At 40.0% G+C, this 24,449-nt stretch overlaps 1 protein-coding gene and 1 long non-coding RNA gene across 8 annotated transcripts in view; one reads left to right on the top strand and one right to left on the bottom strand.

The window, feature by feature from the left end:
- Window positions 1–12,510, top strand: part of uckl1b (uridine-cytidine kinase 1-like 1b) — a 16,295-nt gene extending 3,785 nt beyond the window's left edge. For 3 of the 7 annotated variants that reach the window (XM_085147163.1, XM_085147166.1, XM_085147168.1), the window contains exons 2-15: window positions 1,348–1,541; window positions 2,970–3,076; window positions 4,171–4,341; window positions 4,717–4,788; window positions 5,545–5,734; window positions 5,845–5,906; window positions 8,365–8,384; window positions 9,117–9,215; window positions 9,338–9,431; window positions 9,941–10,003; window positions 10,156–10,278; window positions 10,507–10,614; window positions 10,716–10,872; window positions 10,993–12,510. In XM_085147163.1, the coding sequence (XP_085003289.1) occupies window positions 1,348–1,541; window positions 2,970–3,076; window positions 4,171–4,341; window positions 4,717–4,788; window positions 5,545–5,734; window positions 5,845–5,906; window positions 8,365–8,384; window positions 9,117–9,215; window positions 9,338–9,431; window positions 9,941–10,003; window positions 10,156–10,278; window positions 10,507–10,614; window positions 10,716–10,872; window positions 10,993–11,072 (1,540 nt within the window). In that variant the 3' untranslated portion in view covers window positions 11,073–12,510. Of the gene's footprint in view, window positions 1–5; window positions 1,542–2,969; window positions 3,077–4,170; window positions 4,342–4,716; window positions 4,789–5,544; window positions 5,735–5,844; window positions 5,907–7,171; window positions 7,189–8,364; window positions 8,385–9,116; window positions 9,216–9,337; window positions 9,432–9,940; window positions 10,004–10,155; window positions 10,279–10,506; window positions 10,615–10,715; window positions 10,873–10,992 lie in introns of those variants that run through there. The other 4 variants (XM_085147164.1, XM_085147167.1, XM_085147161.1 and 1 more) reach the window with 3 other exon arrangements.
- On the bottom strand, window positions 11,892–24,449 carry LOC146494651 (uncharacterized). The gene is made up of 2 exons (XR_014871684.1): window positions 23,711–24,449; window positions 11,892–23,388 (listed from the first exon to the last, which is right to left on the bottom strand). It is a non-coding gene; the product is annotated as an uncharacterized LOC146494651 (long non-coding RNA).

Below are 24,449 nucleotides of genomic sequence, written 5' to 3'. Positions count from 1 at the left end.
TAAGTGTTCCAACTGTTGCTCAGTTAGGCATACCGTACACAGATGTTATGTTGTATTTGTTAAACAATGAACGCAGCAGTTGTTTTGATGATGATTGTGGGCGGCAATCGTTGAGCAACTTTAGATTGCTTTGCTAATCGAGTGGCATTTTCCTAAAAAAGCAATATTTTGTTTATCAAACGTCACAGCACAGCAGATTCTTGCTGACAAAATAGAGTTATGTAAGAGAAGTGAGGCTGTTGTTTTAGAGGAAGTAATAAAGAGGTTGCTCACCAATCTGCTCGACCACTTCTTTGTACCAAGTTTTCTCTCTGCTCTGAATTCCAATTCCTCACAACTGCCGAATGATTTGTAAAGGCACAACATTAAACTTAGTTATTATAGGTTAAGTAACTTACAATAGTGAAAGAGTAGCCCATATGTGCAGCTGTTTGCAGTTTAGACACAAAACTCTTGCAATGGGTATTACATAAATTTCTTTCTAAATGTCTTCTATCTTACAGAACAGATGAGAGACCATCAGGTGTAGTTTGAATAAGTCAATGCAAATTCACTCCATGCCTCGCTCGCCTAAGCACCTTGTACCTGTTTTGAATTGGCTTGTTGTCATTTGTTTATGAGGGCCTTTTTATCTTGCTGGTTGTGATGGCTCATTATTGCAGCAATCTTTTCGCTCGTAAAACTGATCACAGGACTATTTAATTAGTTGAATCAATTTTTCTCCACTTCTAACATGTTCTGTAGGTGTTTTTAGGTAATGTAACCACCTGCTTTTCTAGCATGCTGTCTTTCCAGTGGCGGATACCTGATCCTTTCAATTGGTAAAATACAATGGACTATGAAAACACAATCCATCACTTTGACTCTATAATTCTCATATGGTTATGGGGAGCTTTAGATGTAATATATTATACCATCTGTACATTAGTACCTGCAGCAGTTACACTGGACAAGACTGGACAAAGTTGACAGGTTGAAAAATTAACCAGTGACAGGAGGGAAAATGCTGCACTACTGTTTTGTTGGTAACTAACTGGGCCGCCTTTCTTTAGTCAATCTGTTCATCCATTGCATGGTTACATGCCACAAACAATGTCTGTCTCTGTGTGTCTAATGTGTCACCGAGCATTAGATACAAGGGGACTGAGTTGAAGTCGAAATCATGACACAGCACATTCGGGTTCAGTGTGTCTTACTATATACAGGTGGAGAAGATGTGATGATGGAGAATGTTGGTGTTATACTGCTGTGCAAAAGTTTTTATGAAACCCAGAAAAATGCCGTGACAAGAAGGAAAGTTGCTTCCTGTGTACCAGAGAGTAATAATGTCATGTTTCTCATCTGCAGTGGAGGTGGCGAGGGATCACTCGACCGTCTCCTCCCCTCGGTAAGCACAGGCCTCTCGCCCAGGAAAAGGACAACCAGCCAGTGTAAGTCAGAGCCTCCTCTGCTACGCACCTCCAAACGAACAATCTACACTGCTGGTCGCCCACCCTGGTACAACGAGCATGGAACACAGTCCAAAGAGGCATTTGTCATTGGTAAGAAGAATAACTTTCTGTGTTTGACATTTAGATATCATAAAGATCTATGAACTTTCAGAGCCTCAGCGTAGATTAAGCGGTGAGTTTTCATCTAAAGTATTATAAATACGTTCGGATTGTACCTTTAAATTTAGGAAACTAATGAATAATTGTTTATAAACTAACCTTATACTTTGTATAAGTGAAAATATTTAATGTTTAGAAAACTCAGGGAATGCACACATTAGCATAATTTCTTCCCATATAGTTGTGGCACAAAGTTGTCATTACCTTATTTAAGGCATTAAGGCATTTTCTTGGCGTATTTGACCATTTTATGAACAAAAAAGCTTGAGAAACCTAAACCCAGATAGAGATGCACTGGTTAAAATTTGTTGTTTTTCAAAAACTGGAGAGTTTCTCAGAGTGTTTTTAAATACAGGAAACCCCTGCTATACTAGTGATAAAGGGCATTAACTCACAATTTCTCACTGGATGGAGCAAAGCAGATCCATCCAAGTATGTTAAAGATGGGTGTGCCCTGCTATCAGGAAGTGCTGAACTAATGCGTGAGAGACTTTGTGAAAAATAGGAATAAAGAGAATGTTTCTGTTGAAGAATGTTATTGGCTCTGTTTCTGCATGCCTTTTTAAATTAGCCTAAAGCAACCTCACAATGCACTGAAACAAGTCTTGTCAAACTAGTCAAACTACTGATAGCATGTTTGCACCAAGTGAAGGTACACTTACCAAACACTTTATTAGGGCCACCTTGCTGGTACTGGGTTGGATCTCCTTTGGCCTTCAGAACAGCCTTAATTCATGACATAGATTGAAAAAAGTACTGGAAACATTGCTCAGAGATTTCAACTCACAGTTTTGTACCTTTTTCCTGAAGACATCAACTCATAATCATTATAAAGGATGTCATTTTTGTCTGTAGTAATTTTAACTATCTTTGAATCAGATTTTGAATTTGGGATCTGAGCTTGACAGAAAGGTTTACAAACCATGTAGTGATACCACAACAGATAATAGATTCAACAGTTCCCCTAACGTGACGCATTTATTCACTCCAAGGTAGCCTTAAGCTCTGAAAACCTCTTACTCTGCCATCTGAACGTCACAGCAGACGTTTTTCCAATTTCCTTTTTTCCAGTTTTGTTGACCCCTGGAAACTGTAGCATCAGATTTTCTGTTTTTGGATCATCCTCTGTAAAGTCTAGAGATGGTTGTTTGGGAAAATCCCAGTAGATAAGCAGTTTGTGAAATAATTACAGTAAAACCACACCTATTAGTCATTTCAACTTTCTTCCCAATTCTGATGAACGTTTTGAACGTCTGCAGGTCATCTTGACCATGTCAACTTGCCTAAATTATTTTGTTTTTGTAATTTAACTTGAAGGAAGTTATTACTCAATGGCTGTTTGTCAATTTTTAATTTCAGGCCTGTGTGGTGGCAGCGCTTCAGGAAAGACAACTGTAGCAAGGAAAATCATAGAAGCTTTAGATGTACCCTGGGTTGTACTACTCTCAATGGACTCTTTTTACAAGGTATTTCTGTGGTGTCTACAAAACCGTATGTGTCCTTTTGCATGCAGTGATACATTTGTCACTGTATCTGTGAAGTTGTTAAAAGTTATCTGAATTTTTACATGTCGCTGCATGTCTAAATAAGTGTTTAGAGTTATAAATAAGACATGTGATAGGTCCGAGAAACTCTTTTCTTATCACTTTTGTCTTGTATGGCTGCTAACCACCCAGGGGCCTAAAGGAAGGTTAAAGAAAAGCGAGACTGAGTGCAGGAAACAGGGTGAAAGAGAAAAGAAAAGATTTCCTTTGGATCCCAAAAGGAAAATGAGAAAAAGAGGTTTTGATTAGAGAGAGAGAAGAAACAGAGTAGATAAAATATAAGGAGGCAGTGCTGAAAACAAGGATGACAACACAGTGATGGGTGTTAGGGGGAGAGAAAAAGAGATGTAGTGAACAGTATAGCAAGAGCCATCATTCTTGCCCCCTCTACACCTCCACCCACTCTCTAGTTGTGTAATCCTGTCAAAATCTGACAGCGGCAGATCAGACTGTGCAGAGTTGGAGGGATTTACTAGTGACCAGTGCCGCTGTAGCCCTCAGCAAGTGGTGGTCTGCTCACCACATTTTACAAAAGATTGCCATTTATTTTCAGTTAATCTATGCATTTTTATATTTTGCTTTTTTTTCCAGTATAATATTGGTTTATTACATAAATATGTTACCAGTTCATTTGAGAAGGGGGTGTTGCTGTTCATTAACTGCCAAATACCAGGACTGGGTTTTTAATGTTCAACCACCCAAAGGACAGATACGTGCGTGCACATACCACCTCGTACGGACGTCACTGTGGCACATGATGTCCTCCTAAATTTAGGTCCCCAAACTTCTCTGCTCTCGATCAGCGATCTGTGCCAAAGTGTTTTTGCATTATTATTTGTGAATGCATCATTTATTTTACTGCAAAACACGTGTGTAATGTTACTTGAAAAAGAGATTTTCTTTTGATATGCAAATATTAATATGTGTTCATGCCATTTTCTCAGGAAATCTTGTAGCATTGAAAAGCAGCATGCAGTGGTGAGATACTCTAACTTCAGTATCATGGCAATCCTCAGGTCCTGTCCCCAGAGCAGCAGGCGATGGCTGCCAGTAACGACTATAACTTTGACCACCCAGATGCCTTTGACTTTGATTTGCTGACACACACCTTGCGCAAACTCAAACAGGGCAAGAGCGTGAAAATCCCTGTGTATGACTTTACAACTCACGGGAGACAAAAGGACTGGGTAAGGATGAATGCACAGACCCAAACATTTGGCTTTGTATTTTTAAGTTATTAAGTAGCGTGTCATTTCTGCATATAATCCCTCCTTTTTGTTTACCGAAGAAGGTTTTAATCCTCTTTTCTATAGATTTAGCTGCATTGTAAAGCTGTACATCTCCAGATGGTCTCCGACAGATCGCTATTGTGATATCTGTCTACTTCTATTTATCCTATCACACACAAACATTCACACATTAGTGAGGCAAGTCAGTTCGAGAGCTTACAATGATTGTTGGAATATACATGCACACTTAATGTGTAGTGCTTTAATGCCCTCGTTCTCATTTTTGGTATGTAAATTTTATTGTGTTATTACATGCACATGTCTCTGCCCCAGAAAACAGTTTATGGAGCCAGTGTTATCATCTTTGAGGGAATCATGTCCTTTGCAGATAAAGAACTGTTGCAGGTAAGAGAAGGTCATTAGCCCTGAACAAACCAATACAAGGTCCTACTCTCAGCTTTGTTGTCAAAAATATGTGTTACCTAAAAAAAAACACTCTTAGAAAACACATACAAGTGGTGTAAGAGGTCTTTATTAAATCAGAGGTAGCTGTTTATTTTTCCCATATTGTGTCTATACATAGACAAGATTTGCAGGTTTTTAAAATAGATTCAGCATATGCATGATAGCCCAAAATAAGTAAATAGATTGAAAAGCCTGATATGTTTGTATGCACTGTGTGTCAGCTAATATGTGCAGAGAAGTGAATATTGATTTAAAGATAAGAAAAAAATATCTGCAGTACATAGTTTGTCCACTTGACAGGTTTGTTTTTCAACTGTTAAATGTCAGCGATTTAAAAGACGTAATGGTTCTGAATAACTGCAGTATCAACTGCAACACAGTAAAGTTAAAGGATTTTTTTCCTTTAAATCAGAAGTCATTATAAGCAAAAGAGAAGCAAACATTTTCATTAGTTATCTAATATTCATTCATTTTTCATCTATACTTACATTGACATTGCCAGAAATATTTTTGCTGTCAGATCTTTCATTCATTCATTCAATTTTTTTCTAGAATTTCTTGCAGGCTTTCACAATAACCCTTTAAAAATACAAATTTGAATACAGTGTGGTATTTTAAGCGTGCGATTTTCATGTCATCTGTATGTGAATGTGTGTTATATTACTTTGTGTTGATCTAATCAACTTGTTTTTCCAGTTGCTGGACATGAAGATCTTTGTGGACACAGACTCTGACATCCGCCTGGTGCGCCGATTGAGGAGGGACATTACAGAAAGGGGCCGAGATATCGAGGGGGTCATCAAGCAGTATAACAAGTTCGTTAAGCCAGCTTTTGAACAATACATTGAGCCTACCATGCGACTGGCTGATATCGTGGTGCCACGTGGTGAGTATATACCAACATACTTTCATGTACATGTTCAGTATAGCAGCAACAGTCCTAAAAAGATTTAAAATTAAAGCATCATTTTTATGCTTTCTTTTTTTTCCGGTCAGGTGGAGGCAACATGGTGGCAATCGACTTGATCGTACAGCATGTTCACAGTCAGTTGGAGGAGGTAAGTGAGGTCATGATTACAGACATAAATATAAATACACACGCAGAAAATCTGTCATGCCACTTAAATAGTTAATTTGGGGGGAGAATTATAACCTTTCATTTGTCCTTTTTCTTGATGGCCTGCAGCTCAGTACATCTAGTTATGTTATTGCATTCATAAGAGGGTGTAGGTGCAGGCTCCCCTTCAGTATGTGCCTGTAATTTCAAGGCAGATCACCCCCTCTAGTGGAAAGAAAATTTACTGAGGCTGAATGTCTGTAAGTGCTTTGGGGAAAGGTTTAATCATTAACACTCAATGGAAAAAACTGTTCTAAACTGGTTTTGATTTTGCTAACTTTCCTAGTAACAGTAACAAACTGTAGTTATTTGGTTCAGAGAACATAAATTTTTAATTGCTTTGTTTTTTTTTATCTTCTACTTTTTTCTTCTCTTATGTGTTTATTTGAACACTCAAAAAACTTGACAAGATTTTAAAAAGTGTTTAATTATTAGTCATTTTCTGAATCTACTGCCAAAGCACTTAAAGCAAGAAGGCTAAATTATGTTTTCTGAAATGTGCTCTATGAAAACAGGGCTTCTGTTTCTGTTTTCTTATCATTTCATACTTAAGAAGAAGAATGAATATGAATATAGCCCTTTAAATATGGCATATATGTGTGGTTCTGTGGTTTAGTGATTTACACAAACAAACAATCCCTGGTTAGACCCTTGGAGGAGACTCAAATCCCTTTGGGAAAGGACATCCGGCTAATGCAGAGCTCTCCACTGTGGTGACCCCTTGTGAATAAGGGAGCAGCTGAAAGTAGCTTCCTCAAATAAAGAAAATATGTCAGGTGGAGCTTGCTGACAGGTTTCAGTGTTTTAACCATATTAACCTCTTGCTGTGGTTATTTGTCCTGCATTAATTCAAACCAAACTAATCTCCAGGCATTAGTTTAGGAATAAATGTAATCACAGTGGAAACATTACATCCTAATACATAATTATGCAGCATTAGTCACACAGCCTTATAAGACACCCTATCTTCATACTTGTCATACACAATGTCGATTGATGGCCTGTTAGACGCACTTTGGGATTAGCTGTGCAACATGCACTAATCACTGGTCACCAAAGGCACGCTCTTGGCTGTCGGAGCACTTTGCCCTACTGTGCAGTTTGCTTTGTTCCCTCACAACATACACACACTGTAACACATATGCTGCTGATGGACTGCTGTCTCACTCTCTCCCCCTCATCACCAAATCCCTCCATTGCTTGCAGCGGGAACTCAGCGTCAGGTAGAGTGGCCTTTATCCTTTATATCGTTCTCTCCTCAACATCTGCCCAGTTCCCCTGCTGCACCAGCTTTTTTACTGGGAGAGCGAGAATAAATGTCAAATCAGAAGAGAGCAAAAACAACCTCTACCTTCTACCGACGTGCTGGCTGCCATGACACGTCACCAGGCGGCATTCTTGTATCTTGTACCCAACCAAATATGGCTAATTAGTGCTCTGTCAGTGGGGACATAATACACGGTTAAGACTCGGTCCACACCACCTCAGAATAAGACGAAGTGGATCAAAATGTACAAAAACTGCTGTCAACATTTAAAAGCTGCACTCTGATCAGAAGTTTGAAAGTGGTGTAGTGCAGCCAGCATTCAGTGTAAAGGTGTTGGTTTTCCTTCTCTCTACCTTTTAAAGAAATGACAACTCACACTCTTCCTGCCTTCTGTGTCTAAAAATACACCAATGAGTCAAGTCACTGACCCCTCCTTTCAGCAGCAGCAAGAATAAGAGAGAGAGTGACTACAACTGAAAACGAGAGAGAGGAAGTTCTTGCTACAGCTATTGTTGACTATCGCATACCTCAGCCACAGAGAAAGTTTCCAATACCCTACTACAAAGCGCTGAGTTTTTCCATTGAATGTCGGCCACAGTATCTGAGACAGAGAGAGAGAGGAAGTGAGCTTGGTGTCTGTCTTTAGACACAGGATGTGCTGGGGCCTGTGAGCTGAAATACCAACTTCTACTGTTCTACACAGTGTAAGAGTGACAGCCACACGATAGTTCATGCACCTCCCACGCGTACACGCAAGGGATGCATGGGTACAGATATCAAAATCGGAGCTAACACTTGGTTGGTTTCTTTTTCTCATTGCATCATTATTATTATTATTATTATTATTATTATTATTATTATTATTATTATTATTATTATTATTATTATTATCATTGTTATTATTACTATTATTACTATTAAATTTTGATGTCATTTAGTTCAAGGACTTTTGACATTTGCAATTCTGGCTGTCACACTTTTCACTGTTCCCGATAATTTTTTCATCCACCTGATTTTATGTCTTTTCTCATTTTTCTTCCTCTTATCTGTTGTTGTTTTTTGTTGTTGTTTTTTTGGTTTGTTTTTTTGTTTATCTGTGTCCGCTCTGTTGTGAAAAAAACCCTCCCCATAGAGGAAACTTCGCTGGGATATGTGAGCAGACATGCTATGATTTCTCTTTTCTTTGCATCTGGCTAATGTGTATCTCAGTGGCATTGCAGTTAGTCTAGTGTAAACAACACTGCATCACTGAGAATTTGTAAAAGCGTGTCTATTCCCCTCAAGTCCAAGGTAGAGCAAGGCTAACAAGGCATTCAGAACTAATATTTATTCATGCAAACATGGGGAAATATTAGAAGTGCAGCCCTACCACGGGAAACTAATTATGCATGTGTTTATATTGCACATTTAAATCTTTTATTTGTATCTGTATAATTATAATTTTCAAATTAATCTATTTTTCCATTATCACGGTCTCTGCAGTGTTGTTATTTTCCACTGAAATACTCAAAACTGGCCCTGTGTGCGCTGCAATTTTGTGTGTGTGTTTCTTCCCAAGCACTCCCATTACAGTGGGTACACTGCCATTATCAACTTTGCTCTAACTGCTATTGAAAAATTATTTGTGTGGGTTTTTTTGTGCAATTATTTATTTATCTGTTTTTGCATGCACACACAGGTCTGTGTGTGTTACAGTGTGTATGTGCACGTGTGTGTGTGTGTGTGTGTGTGTATGACCTTGCACATACTGTACACATGCGTGCAGAGCAGTCTTAATTGCACTGGTTTTCACGTGTTGCACTCATGCGTCTGTCCATCTTTTCTCTTTTCCGCTGCTCTCGGCGTGTACCACCCCCGCGCTACTATTTGTTGCCGTGGTTACAGGGCAGCCCTGGCTTCTGCACACCAGGCCCAACCCCTCCCCCAGACCCTCAGCGTTCTGGAGAGCACACCTCAAGTCAGGGGCATGCACACCATCATCAGGTAAAAGCTAAGAAACCACATTTTTGTTCCGTTAATAACTGCATTTGTTTTCATGGAAACCTGCACGGTGGAAAGCTGCCGAATAAACCTTTGATCCTTCTTTTCTCGACCATCACATCTAGAAACAAGGAGACCAGTCGCGATGAGTTCATCTTTTACTCTAAGAGGTTGATGCGGCTGCTGATTGAACGAGCCCTCTCCTTCCTCCCCTCACAGGTCCCAAACACAAACACAAAAACGGTTTCATTCAAGTATTGTATTACACTCTTTCTTAATTAAGTTACGTTCTTTATACCAAGGAGGGCATTAAACAATTGGAAAACTACCACAGATAGAGAGAGGTGTAGGAGAAAGAAAGCATGAGATAACCACTCAATAGAAAGATGCTGACAAGTCACACACAGAGACCGTGCTACAGTGTGTGGCCCTGAAATGGGGAAAAATCTGAAAAGGCACTGATAAATGGAAAAAAGAATCTCCCCATCTGTCTTCTACAAAGAAAATCAGATAGACATACTGTATTGGCCTGCCACATGAGTATGGAAACTTATCAAGTCACCACAGTGGAAAGTTTCCATATCTTTATCGCAACATTCAGTGTGCATTTCACAAATGCACGTGACCGACAATTCAGCATTCACTGTAGCTTGTCACAGTATATTTTCCTTACTGTGGTAGACTATAGCATCGTTCTAAAGCTCTTATGATTTTTAATATTATCTCAGGTCCACATAGTGCAGACCCCCCAGGGAGAGGATTACGAAGGCAAGACTTTCCACGGAAAGAGGGTGAGTGAACTCCATTTGCTTCCTGCTATATTCTCTGTGCGTTATTTTTAATTGAGAAAAAAAGAAAAACATTCTGAAGAGTTTTGTCTCAAAACTAAATTGATGCAATTAACCTCTGCTTAATTTTTGTACCTCTCTTTGTTTTGCTTTAGATCACAGGGGTGTCCATCCTGAGAGCCGGGGAGACCATGGAGCCGGCTCTGAGGGCCGTCTGCAAAGACGTCCGCATCGGCAAGATCCTCATCCAGACCAACCAGGACACTGGAGAGCCAGAGGTAATAAACCACATTAATGTCGCATGCTGTCAAAAACCTATAACCAAAAACAATTTTGGTTATATGAGTTTTTACATTTACACATTTTCACAGTAACCTCCTTTGGCCTAGTTTGCCATGAAGCAGTTGTTTGTAATATTAGAGGTTTTCTATATGTATATATATAGCTGTAGGTCATATGTGTCACATTTTAGCGTGAACCCACATCCTGTCTGTGCACAATTTTAGCTCCATTATCTTCGTCTACCGAAAGACATCAGTGAGGACCACGTGATTCTAATGGACTGCACTGTGTCCACTGGAGCTGCTGCCATGATGGCCGTGCGAGTCCTGCTGGTGGGTGCACCCAGTTGTTCACAACAATGCCAATGCCTCCTGTGCAAATGGATTGCATTGCACATGTAGATCATTTTTCACAGTTGTGTTTTCAATTTCAGGATCATGATGTTCAAGAGGACAAGATCCTGCTGGTTTCTTTGCTCATGGCTGAAATGGGAGTCCATTCTGTGGCTTACGCGTTCCCGCAGGTCAAAATCATCACCACGGCCGTCGACAAGAAAGTCAACGATCTCTTTCACATCATACCTGGAATAGGTGAGCAATGCTGAGGAAGCAGGAAGGACAGGACAGTTTTAAAGTCATTGAAATGTAAAAATAAGCATTGTAGCACTGTATTTATATTTTTAATCGATGTCGTTTATTGTTATTTTTTAGGAAACTTTGGAGATCGGTATTTTGGAACAGACGCACCGCCTGACTGGAGTGATGAAGACATGGATGAGCCCAGTTACTAAATCAACTGCTGTCAGTTGACTTACTTTTTGAGAGAGTCGGGGCTGTGCTCCTGGACGATATGAAGACATACCATTTGCCCCTGTATGGCTGCTGTTGAAGAGAAGAAAAATATTGCTTATTTGTATCTGTTTGGTTTTTTTAAATAATGTTATTTAAATTTGTGTTAAATATATTTTTTATTTGTACAGAATGTAATAAGGTCAGAGGGTTTTAACACTTAAATTGTGACAATCTCTATCGACTTCTGCAGAAATGTTCTGAAAAGATTTTTCTAGCCTTAAACCATGTACTGTGGACGACACAACTGAATGTGAAATTGCATGTGACATAAAAGGAAAAGAAAGAAAAAAAGAAGTAAACTTTTTAAGGTTATTTTTTACCACGCACCTTCCTCACAACTTTCACAAAAGTAAAATCAGAACATGAACTCATGTTGCTCAACTTCCATCGCCATGAGCACTTTCTGAAGGACCATTCAATCGGAAAATGTGTAGGTGTATTTTTTTTTTTGTCTCTCTTTCTTTTTTTTTAGCTCACTGGTTCACTCTTTTCCTTCTCTGTGGATGCTGACCTAACCAGTTGAAAAGGATGTTGAAAAGCATTTTTCATTATACGGCTTTAAGTGCGTACTTGTGGTGCGTATTTATGCAGAATGTCGCTCATTTGCATATTTTTTTACTATGGATAGTCCTGACCAGTCAGCGAGCAACTCGTACGTCTTTTTGTTGCAGTGAAAATGGGTCATCTTCATTTATGTGAAGTGTTTATTTTAGTCTCTCAGATCCCAATTTATCCCTCCATTTTTTATTTGTTTCAGCAGCGCATCAGATTGTTTGTTCAAAAATGGCTTTTGTGGACATATGAACTCAAAATATCCAAAGGTCACAAAGAGTCCTGATAGTGCCTCATCTTTAAACTGTCACGCTAAAAATGAATGAGATATGTCAATGTCGTTGCCTGTTTAACATTTCCTTACTGTTTGCTGAAAATTATGCTTTAGTTTGCCAAACACGAGGCGCTTCGCTTCATCCTTGCGGGTATACGAGTCCAGGATATTTGAGGAAAGTTGTCTATAAACTTCTGATATTATAAACCGGGCCATAATTACCATTACAGTGTTCAGTTTAACAACATTTTCTATGTTTTCACAGTTATTTGCTTTTTTGAGGAAAGGATTCATAAAACAACAAAGGAAAAAAACAAAAACATTGCACTGAAACTGTAAATCTGTTCTGTCACACACGCAGCAAGTTCACCTTTAAATATTAATTGTGTGTTAATGTACATTAAATGTGCACGGGTATGAACCGATTGTGTTATGTAGCCTCATTGGGTTTTACTCATCTGCATGTTTTGATTTTGTTTCTTTTTGGGACTTTGTTTGGTTTTGTTTTGCTTTTTTAAAATATTGAATAAAAGTGCAATTCAACTTTTAAACTGCTCACAGTTTATTTATGCGAAATGTGAATTTCAGAATCTAGTATTCTGCCAGCTCCCATGACTTATCTGAAAATATTCTCCACTCTGGCTGATTAAAATACACCTGCAAAAAACATAAAGCAGGGTGAATATTTCTACCTTTATCAACACATTTCGAGAACGAGAGACACATTACCTACACTCAATGAACAGGAAGGATATTGTGGTTGTCCTCTTCTCATGGAAAGTAACCTTGATATCTTCCATCACTTTCCATAATTATCACTCTGACAGCTGTCAAGATGTCAGCCGCGGTAAAGTGTGATTGACGTGCATTTCATGAGGCTGATGGACAATTACAAATCAGCAGCCTCTTGGGCAGATATCAACACACATGAAGCATCGTGTTTTCTTTTTTTCTTTTTTTTTAGAAGGCAGGAGGACAGTCAAAAGACATGCAAGAGATACAAATATCAAGAAGCTGAGCAGCAACATTTGTATACTTTTTTGGTTCTTCAAAATATCAGCCGATTTTAAAGGTTTTCAGCAAAAGTTAAGAAGGCTCTGAAATGAGCTAATGTGCTAAACTGGCTTAAATTTGTAACAATCTGGTCCTTTCTGCTGCTTGATCATGATGATAACAAGTGTATTTTAAAAAATCAGCACAGATGTGTTTTATTCCACGTGACTAAATGCTTGAAAACTTCAGATTGGTCCTCTGAATGAAGATGTCAGTGGAAAGTTTACCACCAGCACTGACAAACAGGAAGGTAGTGTGTCTATGTGTGCATCTGTGTGTGTGTGAGTTGCATCCCCATTGGTAGTACAGAGCACGATGAGGTCACAGCTTGGTAGAGACAGCAGGGGTGGCCGTTAAAACTCAGCGACCTGTGTTTCTTTTTCATCCTCATGTCACCAGCTTCTAACTCCAGGTTGCTGTGCTCTCTTCCTGTGTGCCTTCTTTTGGTCTTGACTTTGAATGAAGATGAAGCTTGCCTCCCTGTCTTGCTTGACTGGGTCTGAGGAGTCTGCCATGTGGGTAAGGACTGCACAGAGGAGACTATGAAAACTCTTCCACACAATGAGACTTTCCAAAGTTGTTGTAATTACGCTTGAGAAATCGTGGAAAGGAACTGTGTTTTTTTCATGGTTGTTATTTGTTTGGTTATAGTGTTATGTGGCAGTGAGTGTGTCTGGGTTGTAAATGTTGAAGAGATGGTGTGAGTAGGCCAGCACAGAGCAGTAGCTTAATGCGGAGAGTAGAGGATGAATAATTCAGACGATGAAGTATTTCTGAATCATGTGAAGAGGGTTTAGATTAGTCTGTTGAAGAGGGTAAAGTATTGTCTTTCCCTTTCGCTCCCTCCTTCTCCTTTCACTCTCTCGCTCTGTGTGTGTGCGTGTGTGCGTGTGTGTGTGTGTGTGTCTTCCCCTCCACTCTCCATCTGCATAGTTTATCATGAGAGTAAAAATTCTAAGAGACTGGACTGTCCTCATAAAGTCAGGCCAGGGTGATTTAGTTGTTTTTAGTATGAGTTTTAGTTTGTGCATTAAGCTCCGTTGGCTGAGTGTTTAATTGCTCTCTGAGTGGTTTTAGTGCAAGTTAGCTAACAACAGGGGGCCAGATGTGGTGTTAATCTATGGCTGGAGTTTCTGACTGAGAAAAATGGCACAAATGTGAGGCAGATATGTTGTTTGAATGCTTTTCACTGTGGCAGTGTTTGCCATCAGGTTAAAAACTTGTATTCTACCGAAATGAGCTACGATGACTCGCTGTATGCGTTGCTGCTTTAAACACAATAACATATATAGATCGCAAGAACAGGAATTAAATTGTTTAACCACAATAAACTTAATGTGACGTTATTTCCATTAATAGCTTTTCAAGCATTTCTCAGTTTTAGTCTCGCTGGGTGGTTGCCTGTGGCGCCAAAATCACACCCTTTAACTATACAGGTGGCTAACAAATGATTTACTTTTTAGATTTTCAATTAGATCTTTGTTTGGTTTTGCTTTTGGAGTTGCTTTTTGATTTTATTTCCTATGTATTTAATAATCCTGCAGGAAATAAGAACAACCCCACAAAATGGGATCCAATCAATAAACCTGCTGTACTGAAATTCTTAGAAAAATAAATCTAACTTTGAGTGATATTTAGTTCAGAGCAATTAGAAATGTTGGTGGTCAAAATATTATTGCTACAAAATATGATTTCAGCTCTCCACCACGAGGTCATACAGTAGATATTTGTGCCTCCGAATTATGGAAAAACAGCTCACTAGAATATCCATCAACAGGTGTATATTTCCAGATGTGTAATCACATGTGGAGTGTTATCATAGACACATTCTCATCTTTTCTTTGTCAAGTAATTTTATTTTTGTACACATTTGCCTTCAGCGTGGACTCTGCGTGCGGCGGCTCGCAGAGCGGCCTGAACAACACATCCGGTCCCGCTTTAAATCTTGAGTAGTCCTTTCAAGGACTGTCCAACCTGAGAATGGTGATTATAGGCTCAATCTCAGGTTCGTCAGCCCATGAAATGCTAACTCGCCTCAGCAAAGTATGAGGAGGAACACCAAAAAAAGCCCAAACCTTCCTGGACCGTGCTGGCATTTGGTTCCCGCACCAAGATTTTGAATTACCTGCTGAGGACGCTGACAATCACAAGCTTTTTGTCTTTTTATTGCATGGCTAAAAACTGAAAAACACAAAGATCCTTCGTGTTTTCTTAACTCAAAGGGAATATTGCAATCTAACAGCAAAGAAACCCCTTACTAAGTTCATCATGAGCTATATTAAAGATGGTTTGACAGGTCACTTTTCCTCAAACAGAAATATATTGTCAGAATATTTAATGTTGAGTTACAGAATTCAACAGCTTCTTTCAGTAATTATTAACCAGTAGAGGGAGCAATGCACACAGTAACCAAAAACCAGAGGCTGTTGCTGCTTGTGGAAATTGTATTAAGAATGTTAATTTTAATCAAATCTAAATGTTCCTATTCAGTAATTCTGTTTTAATGTCTTCATGAAGGAGTCGTTGCTCTTTAAATGTTGAGGACAAACACTTTTTTCAAATATGGTCTAATAGCATTAGACCCAAAGTAAAATATACTCTCAGCATGTTTTATTATTAATCATGTGAGCGCAAGTGCTTTCTCTTCTAAAATACTGAAGAAAAATTCACCTCTGATGATCCAGAATGATCCAGAATCTTGTTTGCTCCGATAAAGCAAAAAATCTTCCTCTTGTTCAACGACTTGACATCTCTGTTAACGTTCAAGCTGTCTCCGATTTTTTAAAGAGAATGCATGGCTGAGAAATGTAAAAGATGCTTTAAAAAAAACTTTAGGATTATGTTCAAAGTGTAAGTGATAAATGTGACGCACAAGCTCAATCAAAATAATTGGGCCGCACTTACCTTTTTTGCATTATATCCAATTTTTTGTCATCAATTCTGTAGAAAAACATTAAAAACACTTTGAATCTGTAACTAAAGTACAATTATATTTATTATTGTTTTATAAAAAATATCTAACTGTTCCCTTTTCTTTGATTTTGATTTATATAATCGATACAGTGAGTAAAGTGGCTAATATCCCTGAAGACAAATCAGTGCACCAACTCAATAGTTTATTTGCCTGTTTGGCACACAAATGTAGTTCAGCACGTTCTGAATCATCTTGCTTAAAGCAGAATCTTAACCGAAACGGTAATCGATCAAGAATATAAAAAAATATTGCAATATTTTAAACTAAATATGCCCAAATAAAATGAATTAATTGTAACTGGACTTGGAAACTGTCAGTCAAATATGTAAATCTTTAAAAAGGATTTATTTCTCTTAAATTAGTTAAGATATTTACTCACTGTATCATTTCCAGCGTGTTTAATTGTGTACTACAGATGCAGTACCTCAATTTAATAATCTATAATTTAATAAACCCCCCAATTCTTTAGATTGTTATCCACTCAGCTTGTAAGATTGCTCCCTTGAGATGTCTCATTTGTTTTTTTGCACATTTCTAAAACTTTGAATAAAATAAGATTTTTTAAAAAATATTTTCATGGGAAATTGCACTGAGGGTATTTTAGACCCAGGACACACATCTTTTAAAAATGACCACATTAAATGTCTTTCTTGTGAGTTATGTACAGTAGCACCTACTCGCCTTCATTGTTTTATAATCTTATTTACTGAAATGAATAAGTAATTTGATCTAAAACCTATAAGGAATTGAAAATCAGATTACATGTGATCAGATCTTTTTAAACTAACAGTATTTTCTAGCTCTATTTTAACTATCCCAGCAACCGCAATTATATATATATATATATATAAAGCACAATTGTTCCAACTTTATGTTACTCCTCTGAAAGCGTGAAAAATTCCTGACGTACAATGATGTATTAAAATTGATGTACCTTTAAAATCTGTATTTTTGGCAATTTTGCTTTCATTAAAGAGCAGCAGGATTCTTTTGTTTTTTGAGGCTTCTTATGATTTTTGGGAGGAGGTGGTTTTAAAATCTTATTTAACGTAAACTGCCAATAAATTGGCGGGACAGGAGAGAAGAGTTTTGCAGTAAATGTATCAGGACAATATGCAAAATGCAAGATTTTATTATCCCTGAATACTGATTCTGCAAGCATCCCTTCAGAGGCAAATGGTCATGTACAAATGGACTGGAGGAGTGTGTAACCTCACTGACATTGCTTTCATCCGGGTTAAGGGTTTGGGATAGAAGTCTCTGTGGGGAGATTAAATGCGGTCACCAAGGTAACGTTATGAACACTGGTGATGACAAGGGTCACTCTGGCAAATGCTGACACATATATTAATCTTGAAGGTGAGAACGTGTTTATGTTTGTTGTCTGTTTTTTGTAAAATTGGCTTTGTTGATTTGAATTATTAATAAATGTTTAATTAAAACACAACCTTAGTGAAAAAATTCTTTGAGTGTGTGTGGATGTGCGTGTGTGTTTTCCTGCTGGCTCGCCTAGCTTTAACCTGTGTTCCCCCACAGCATTCTGTCTGTGAGTCAGCCGACCAGAGTTGAAGAGTTTGAGCCATGTTGCTGGTGGTCATTTGGCTGGAAATGAATGTGTGTATGGAATGAAAAAGCCAGAAGATGGTGGCCAAGTGTGAGATGAGCTGGCTGGCACACAGTGAACTCTGAGGGTCAGAGGAGGGGTTTAGGTCAGCTCGTGTCATGAAAGTATAGGGCAAAAAATAAAGTAAAACACATTTCCTGTTAATTTATAGTTGCATAAAAAAGTACATAAAATGATAAGAAAGATTTCAAATCTGTAATAATGTATTTTTTCAAAAATACACTTAACCTTGCAATGAAAATCGACAATGAAAATTACAATTTTTATATGATCTCATTAAATTTAATCTTCTCATAAGACTCGTGACCAAATCAAGTCATGCAGAGTGGATTTATAACAATGTGTCTAACATTTTAGGCACCTATTTTAAAACTTAAGTTCCCATTAACTATACTGTGCGTAACTTTTCTTTAACAGACGAAGCAAATGAATGTTTATGATTGATTGCCTGTATCAGTTAATTTTCAGTGTATCGCTAGATGGTTTCCATATTTTTCTGTGCGTTCATTGTGTTTAATTGTGTGCATCGTGTAGGAGGTAGTCAATCTAGTAACCTGTAGTAGGCTTTGGAAAATGGCTGGCAATACTATAATGATCATTGGCTCTGCAGCTGCAGAGCCAAATGTCATATATCACCACTGTGATCCTACTTACAGCAATTTTCTCCAGCAAAGTGGACGTAAAACACAATTATGAATATAATTATTTATAAAAATGCTGGCTTTTTTGGTTTCGCTACATTGTAAAAAAAAAAACCCAAAACAACAACCATAGAACGTAGAACGCAAAGTCACAACACTGGCATGTAGTTCAACAATCAATCATTAAGTATAAAAGTACGCGACCGTGCATCATCTGCCAATCTTGCGGGCATCTCTGCGTGTGAGTGTGTGTGAGTGTATGTGTGTTAAAGAGTTTAAAGGTGTGGTGGGAGTTGTGAGCTGAGGTCAGTTAGTTCCGACCTCGAGGAGAGCACGGCCACAACCTTGGAACAGTGTGGGGGTGGTTCACTTCCCCTTTCCCTGCCTCACGGCTTCCTGTGAGTGCTAGAACCGTTAACCACACCCTCCTCCTCTGGCCTACACCCCCACACACCACCATAGCAGGCCCTAGAAAACATCCACAACTCTCCTCTCCCCTCTTTCTCCTTCATCCCCTGGCCAATGAACACACACACACATGCACGCACACTCTCCAACAATAGCCCTCTTCCCTTATACCTCTCCCTGCTCTTGAACTCGACTCTACCCTGGCAACCATCTCTGCGCTTCCCTGGCCTGGTCCGCCTCTGACCCCGGACCAGCTAATTGTCATGAAGATGATATAGGATGAACGTACGTAGGCACGCTTCTGTTTGAGCCATTGTGATTCTGCAGGTAGGTCTGCGCTCGTGATCTAACCACACAAACAAGACGCACAACCACCTCGTTGAAAAGCATTCTAAAGATCCCATCTGTGCTTAGCAACAGCTGAGTCACCAATGAAAGATGTCGGTGAGTTGATTCTCCAACACTCGCCATTATCAAAAGAGATGAAATGATCTGTTTTATGGGATTTATGACACCAATAAAACAACCACAACAAAGCACAGTCATGTTCTGATCTATATCACTTTATGCCACCTTATCACACCTACAGCAGCAGCATTCCTACTATGCTCCCATCAGTCATTATGCTGCAGAAGAGGAGAATTGTGAACGAGATCTTCTGTGTCAGTGCGTGTGTATGTGTGTCTGTGTGGGCGTATATAAGCCTGTGGTCTGTGGAGGGACAGTGTGGAAGAGTATGTGTGTGGGGAGAGAGAGGTGTGTGTATATATTATGAACAATGGTAGTGGTGTTTTTTTTTCTTTCCGGGGGGGGGGGGGGGGGTCTATTCCTCGAAAGGGAGTGCTGTTCCCGTAGGGGGAGAGGAGGAGTGGGGTGGAGTGCATGGTGGACTGAGTGTATGTGGGGGAGTGAGTGTGGGGGCAGTTTAGGCCATCTGGACTGTGAGGAGGCTGAAGAAAAGGAGAGAGTGTGTGTGTGTGTGCGTGTGTGTTTGTGGGTGTGTGTGCGTGCATGTGTGTGAGAAAGCAAGAAGGAGGCAGTAGGGATGAGAAGAGAGGAGGGAGGGATGGAGAGCCAGAACTGAGGCTGTAGGAGACAGGATGGAGGTACACAAAGAGCAACAGAAGGAGGAATGTTGCTCATGGTCATAAACATTTCTACAGCATGGTAGTACTCAGCGTCGGCAATATGTATCGATTTCACTTGATAGAGAGACAATAAATGTGAAAGCTTATGTGAGCATAAAGAAAAGACGTACATCTCAAAGCCTCCACATTCACTTATTGTGTTTTTTTCATATATATATATGAAAGAACTATGCTAAAGAAAAAATTCTATATGCATAATGATAGGCTGCCAAAGCCATCCTACAGCTATTCTTGTGCTCACTTTGGTTTACTAGCATATATTAAAATGCAATGAAGGGCATGTAGACTCAGATTCACAAGATATGAGTACAATCTAACTGAAATCATCCGAATTCATTATTTACATGCAGTGACAGCAGAGTCTTTGTAGTGTTCATACGTGCCTGGAGGAGAACTCGCTATTTAGTCATTTTACATAAGTGGTTCCAGAATTTTACTTGATTTTACTGTTTAAGTTACAATAAATATCTTTACAGACAATTTCGAAGCAGTTTGTTCTTCACTCGGAGACCAAAATGAATCTTTCCCGATCCATTGCAATCCACAGCAAGCACTCTGAGGTATTAGAAAGCCTTCTGGAAAAAAAAAATCAAGATTGCATATTCCATGTTTGTCTACTTCTGCGTGCACGTTCAGATCAAGATGCAATTTTCACAAAAAGTTCCAAAATTCAAGGTTCTTTCTGCCACTGCAGACACTTTGATTCTGTCTTTCACAGCTGAACAAACATGGCTGGTGCTCTGCAACCGCTGTCAATTCTGACAACCAAATGTGTTCTAATTTCATCCTATATTTATTTTATAGTTACAGCAGAATAACATGCAACACTGGTGCTAAGCCTATATCAAACGGTTACACAGAATGAAGTCTTACGGGGTGGAATGCTTCGATTTGCACACCGGGGTGTGTTTACAGATCTTGGGAGGTTATTTCTGTAGATTGCATGCCTACGTGCAGTGCAGAGAAGAAGAAAGAAAACATGCTATGGACAGCCTAAAGTGATGCTCCTTGACTCAGTATCAGTTGTGGCCAGTTGTGGAAAGAGGTGAGCTGGCTCTTCATCTCTGCTTGAGGCTAGTGGCTGGAGGCCCAACCAAAGATCACACCCAAATCTCTGAGCAAACTGCCAAGAAATGAGTTGCATAGTAGCTAATGTAGATGCCAAGATTTGACAAGGAAAAAACAGTATGGAATAGAAATGTATAGATATTCTAATTCTTTGTCTGCTGCAAGGATTTTGATCCTGTTTGCAAACCTATACATCATGACTGAACAATGTTACAGGAGTGCAGTGCTAAATAAGGTCAAATCATCACGATGCACAACTTTGATGTCAGAAGAGCCACGTATCACAGAAACATTCATTTACTGGTTGCATACATGGACTACCAACCCGACCACCCTGACTGCATTATTATCTTTCAAGAATTTAAATTCAGTGTATGTGCAGCACCAAAAAAAAGAAAGAAAAAAGAATTGCTTTGGGTCCATTATTCATTTCCTTTACAACAAATACCACCACTGGGCAACTTCTCTGTCTGCAAAAGCACAAGAGGCCTTTTCAGAGCAGCCATTTTAACTCATTATAAAGAAAAGTACAGCTGATCCTTGTACAGCAGTGAAACTGAAACAGAAATCCACCATCTTTGATTTGTGTGAAAACATGTGAAAATGCTTCTCATGAGAAAACCTACAGTAGGGGCACTGGGAGACAAACCTGCATAGCAATCCCTTTTCAGCACAGAATATTTCTCACTGTCTGTGCAGCAGTAGTAGTAAAGATTTTCATTGTTGAGCCCTGTGTTTCCTCTTTCAAAGAACTAAACTGGATTTTGAACAGGGAATCATCCTCAAGACAGGGTCGCGTGGATTAGCCAATGATCCTAGGGTACAAACAAAATCTGTGCCAGTTATCCTGGCACAGATTTGGAGCTTTTAGGAATGTGGAGTTGTTTATTTTGCTACATGTTAGTGATAAGAAAATAAATGTTCCTGTTATCCAGGTAGATGTGTGACATGTGCAAATGTGAGTGTGCTACCAGAATGGCCTGTGAAGGAGACACACAGGTGCACAAAGCTGATGTGAGTATTGAGGTGAACTCAATTTCGGAGTTGTGTACAGTATTCGTGAGAGCAAAAAGAGGAATCCCTACTTTTCCTGGATTGCCAGCTGACCCCCATCCCTTTTGACTATCAACCTCATTCCTCCTCCCATCATTTCCCTCCCCTGATGTTTTGGCCACATCAATATCACCTCCTCCTTTTCCAAACCTCCCACAAGACCTCACCTCATCCCCTCCCCTGCCCTGAGCTCTTCAGGTCCTCCAGGCTGAGAGGTCAGTATGGGTCAGGAGCTCGTGACTCCCTCATTCACGGTCTCTCCTCTCTGTCCTGACCCCCAGTGTTGTTCTATCACAGCTCTGTTCCCTTTTTCTGTCCTCCACACAAACACTCACCCTCTCCACTCATTATCTGACCTACTTTTTTCTCTCTCTTCGCTTTCTCCCACTTTCTGCGCTCCTTCGTTAGCTCAAGCTGTTCTTGGATGCCATATTGATTGGGGTTTCTATTCACCTTCACTCACATCCTCTTCTCTCCCTCTCTCTATTCCTTTTGTTCCCCAGTGTACTGTAATGCTCAAACCTCTTTGATCCGCGTGTTTGTGTCTGTGTACTGCTTTCCTAAATGTCTCCATTTACTGTAAGCTCTACTACCACGCTATGCACGATTTTGCTCTGTCCAGCAAACGCACACATACACACAAACACACAAACACACATATTACAGATATATACTGATAGCGTCAGAGGACTTTACTTTGATTTCTCTCTAACCTTAACGATAGCAGGCACTTGGTTAACCCTCACCTTAAACTGACCTTACGCTAAACTTAAAATACGGTGAATGTCTTCACTGTACAGTTTAATAATTTACATCAGTGGGACTCCCTAACCAAGACATACCCCCATTATGTGTCTGCTTAAACAGATCCACAACATGAGTAACATCTGGACAACCCACACACACAGAAAAACACATCATACACATAGTCAGGCTCACATTTTATTTATTGGTCTGTTCAGTCTGACTTTTTTCTCCATTTTTGTGTTTGCGTGCACTTTTGGATGCGTGGGGTTTTTTGCACATGATATAAACCAACATGTTTCTCCCAGCATGTTAACCAGGAGTCTTATGTGGAGCGTGTTTTCCCAAAGGCCACCAGTGTTAAATCATCATTTTGAAGAAGGACCGCACAGCTAAAAACCTCAGGTACTTTAGGGGATTTACTCACAAACCCGCATGGGCACAGTGCGCATACACATTATATTAACAGAGAAAGCACAAACACCACTGAGGGGAGGGGCTGCACTTTACCCCCACATAGACGAAGGGAGAGGAGATGAGGTGCAGAACAAAAATTAGAAACCAAATTAGAGGAACTGGTCAGGCGAGGAGAGGAAGAGAGGAGATGGAGGGGTGGGAGGGAAAAGGGTAGAAGGAAAGGCGGACTAGGACAAACAGAGCCGGTGACCTGAGGAGGGAGTGTCTGAGAACCTTACCAGCATGGATCAACAAGAAGGCTGCTGAGAGGACAGAAATACAAGTTAAAACAGTGAGCGCAACACACTGAGAGAAAAAGAGCACGAGTACAAATGTCAAACATGTTTGTTGGTGTGAGGCGTCTTTGCCCAAACTATCACCTTTTGACCCTTGTGTAGCACCTCTAAAATGATCCCAACAGAAGCCTCTCTTGTGCCCATCACTCTTTGACCTCACGCTAAACCCCCTCCCACCCTCCACCCCCAACACATGTCATCATCACCCCCTCACATCCCAGTGAGATAAACACAGGTTTGAACACAACTAAGCCTCACAGCAAAATAGGATTTTTTAAAAACTCACACGGCACACTGCGACCCCCCTGGCTCCCGCTCGTGATGAAACCATCTCCTGACTGGTGCATCCCACGCCTTCCCATTCAGCCTCTCCTTATCGGAGAGCGTAAAAAAAAAAAAAAAGAAAAAAGACAGAGAGTCAGCAGGGTGGGGCTGGAGAAAAAACACTTATCATATTGTCATTCTGATGACTTTGCCTCTTCCCACTTATAATGCAGCGTTCTAGTCGTCACACCTAGATACGTGCAATTTGCGCCGGCGTAACGCTTGATGAGTATCCCCCTCACATGAAATAAACCCTTCCTTGATGTGAAGACAGTCTAACTGGGATACTTATACATTACAACCTCCTACAACCGTGACCTCCGCCCCCGACCTCTTCCAATTCTTCCCCATTCTCCCTCTCTCTTCCTTTCTGTAGCTTCCTCTCCCTTTCTGTCTCCCTGTCTTCTATTGCCTCATCTCTTTCTCTTGTTGGTGTAAGTAAGCAGCTTAAACACCTACAGGGTGTGACATTGGGGCCCCACGCGCCTCCGAATGCAGTCAGTGCGGGCGGGAGAAGGCAGCGCTGAAAAGGAAAGCGTTTCATCCGTCTATTCTCTCCTCCCCGCTCTGCCTGGCATCGACGGCGCGAGTGTGGTTAAGGCATAGCCAAGGCTGTCCCCTCACATTAGCCGGGGCTGAGCCAGACAAGCCGTCATCCCCCCCGCAAGACTGTCCTCCACTGCTCATCTTAACACCCCCCC

The sequence above is a fragment of the Neolamprologus multifasciatus genome, chromosome 20 (genome assembly GCF_963576455.1).
Source record: "Neolamprologus multifasciatus chromosome 20, fNeoMul1.2, whole genome shotgun sequence".
In the NCBI taxonomy this organism is placed as follows: Eukaryota; Metazoa; Chordata; class Actinopteri; order Cichliformes; family Cichlidae; genus Neolamprologus; species Neolamprologus multifasciatus.
Note: the sequence above shows the minus strand (reverse complement) of the source record. Positions and strands in the feature narration are given on the sequence as shown.